This window comes from Cololabis saira, chromosome 8 (assembly GCF_033807715.1).
Source record: "Cololabis saira isolate AMF1-May2022 chromosome 8, fColSai1.1, whole genome shotgun sequence".
Classification (NCBI taxonomy): domain Eukaryota; kingdom Metazoa; phylum Chordata; class Actinopteri; order Beloniformes; family Belonidae; genus Cololabis; species Cololabis saira.
In genome coordinates, this window is record NC_084594.1 from 10,903,370 (window position 1) to 10,905,703 (window position 2,334).

At 39.4% G+C, this 2,334-nt stretch overlaps 1 protein-coding gene across 1 annotated transcript in view; it reads right to left on the reverse strand.

Moving 5' to 3' along the window:
* Nucleotides 1-1,315: 1,315 nt before the first annotated feature.
* Nucleotides 1,316-2,334, reverse strand: part of ppp1r16b (protein phosphatase 1, regulatory subunit 16B) — a 113,406-nt gene continuing 112,387 nt past the window's right edge. The window contains 1 exon segment of the mRNA XM_061728242.1: nt 1,316-1,420. Coding sequence (XP_061584226.1) covers nt 1,316-1,420 — 105 coding nt within the window.

The window sequence follows — 2,334 nt, forward strand, 5'->3', positions numbered from 1 at the left end:
GCCAAATCAGTATTTTCTCAACCAATATGTCTACAGTATGTTCTTGTTAAATTTTTATCATGAATCTACAAAAGGGAGCCTACATTTTGGCCAGGGAGGAGAAGAAGAAGAAGAAGAAAAGAGTTGTGGAATTAGCTGGACCAGAAGAAGGATGGAGAATCAGAGTGTGATTACACGTCTCGCTGTTCTGACTGTGTGACCGGCTGCCGGTTCGACACGTGACTAGGGCTGTTCGATTAATCGATTTTAAATCGTGATCGCGATTATGTAATTAGAACGATGTTAAAACGTGAAAATCGTAAAATCGATTTTTCACTTTTTTTTTTTAATTAATTAATTTATTTTTTTTTACCTTGCCTGCACACATATTAATGATTGATGGAAATACCTCTCAATACCTGCGACAAGTGCCCCATCGGAGAGGCTCTTTAGTGTAGGAGGGGGCGTCCCTCAAGCCAGATGCGGTAGACCGGCTCGTGTTCCTTGCAAAAACTTGCAAATGTGAATAGCAAATGTAATGACTGACATTACACACCTCTACCTCCTTCATGGGTTGCATTATTATTTAGCATGCAAAGACCCAGTTTAGTTTAATTAGAAAATGTCTTGTTTTATTTAATTGGAAATATAACTTACTGTATGTTTGCAAGTGCTGATTTGCTGATTTTTTTTTTCAGAGATAAAACTTTATATTTTATTATTATATTTTTTTAAACTTTTTTTCAACTTATTTTACAGAGTTTTGCACTTTATTCATTCATTTTTGGTTTAATAAGAGCAAAGTTTGCACTTAAAGCCCAATGGGGCAAATGTTCAATAAAAAAAAAGCATATTTGAAATCATTTCTTTGCCTTTTGTCAATTCACAAAATAATCGTAATCGTAATCGAAAATCGGATTTTGAGAGAAAAAAATCGAGATTTTATTTTTGGGCAAAATCGAACAGCCCTACACGTGACACACTCACACACACACACTGAGAGTTTCAGTTGCAGTTGTTAAATAATCCAGAAACTGCCAAAGACACTGCTGCCTGTTCTCTCCTCCTCATCTCTGTCACGGGCTAGATAAACTCTCTCCCTCTCGCTCCTCTCCATTATAATTGCTAACATTTAACAGCTGAGTCTTCAAATCCTGAGGAGCAACAAGGATGAGGAGAAGCAGAGCACATTCCCAGGCACACACACACACACAAACACACACACATAAAATAAAAAAATAAATGAATCAATGCGTGCATCTCCGGCTGAAACCGACTGGCAACACTGTTTAAAATAATAAGATGCAGCTGTTGATAGTAGCGACTGTCTCCAGGTTTACTTCCCTGTGGCCTCTGTGGCAGCAGAGGAGCCGTGATGAAGGCAGACAGCTGACAGGTGCTCCAGGATGCTGCTGCCATCAGGTGCAGCTGCTAAACTTAACTGAGACGCGGAGACGGAGGGAAGAAAGAGCAAAGGGAAGAAGGGAGCACGAGTGTGGGGGAGAAAGAGAGGAGTGGCTAGGAAAGAAAATGTGGGAAGAGGGTTTAAGGATTAAAAAGTATTGAATAGGCAAGGGGGAAAAGCTGTGTGTGTGTGTGTGTGTGTGTGTGTGTGTGTGTGGTGTGTGTGTGTGTGTGTGTGTGTGTGTGTGTGTGTGTGTGTGTGTGTGTGCACACACCATGCCTGTCAGACTGAATGACGGCAACACACACTTTCATACAAAATTAGACTCACATGCAGATACTGAAACAAATGGCCAGTAGGGATGGGCCGTATGGACCAAAAAATGTGTCACGATAATTTCTGGCATTTATCCCGATAACGATAAAAATTACGATAAAAAAAATACCAATTCAACTCCATGTTTTTAACTATAAATCTATCACCACATTCAGTCTTTGGAGCCAAAACACTGCTCTAAAAGAATATTAAATACTACTAAACTACACCAATTAAATTGAATTGATAAAAACCAATTAAATGAGTTACACCTGTACTGCAAAACTGGAATGACTCAGATCCGCCATGTTTGTTACACAAAAACCTCATCTTTCTTTCTTTCTTTCTTTCTTTCTTTCTTTCTTTCTTTCTTTCTTTCTTTCTTTCTTTCTTTCTTTCTTTCTTTCTTTCTTTCTTTCTTTCTTCTTTCTTTCTTCTTTCTCTTTCTTTCTTTCTTTCTTTCTTTCTTTCTTCCTTCCTTCCTTCCTTCCTTCTCCCTTCCTCCCTTCCTTCCTTCCTTTCTTCCTTCCTTCCTTCCTTCCTTCCTTCCTTCCCCCTCCCTTCCTTCCTTCCTTCCTTCCTTCCTTTCTTCCTTCCTTCCTTATCCCTTCCTTCCTTCCCCCTCCCTTCCTTCC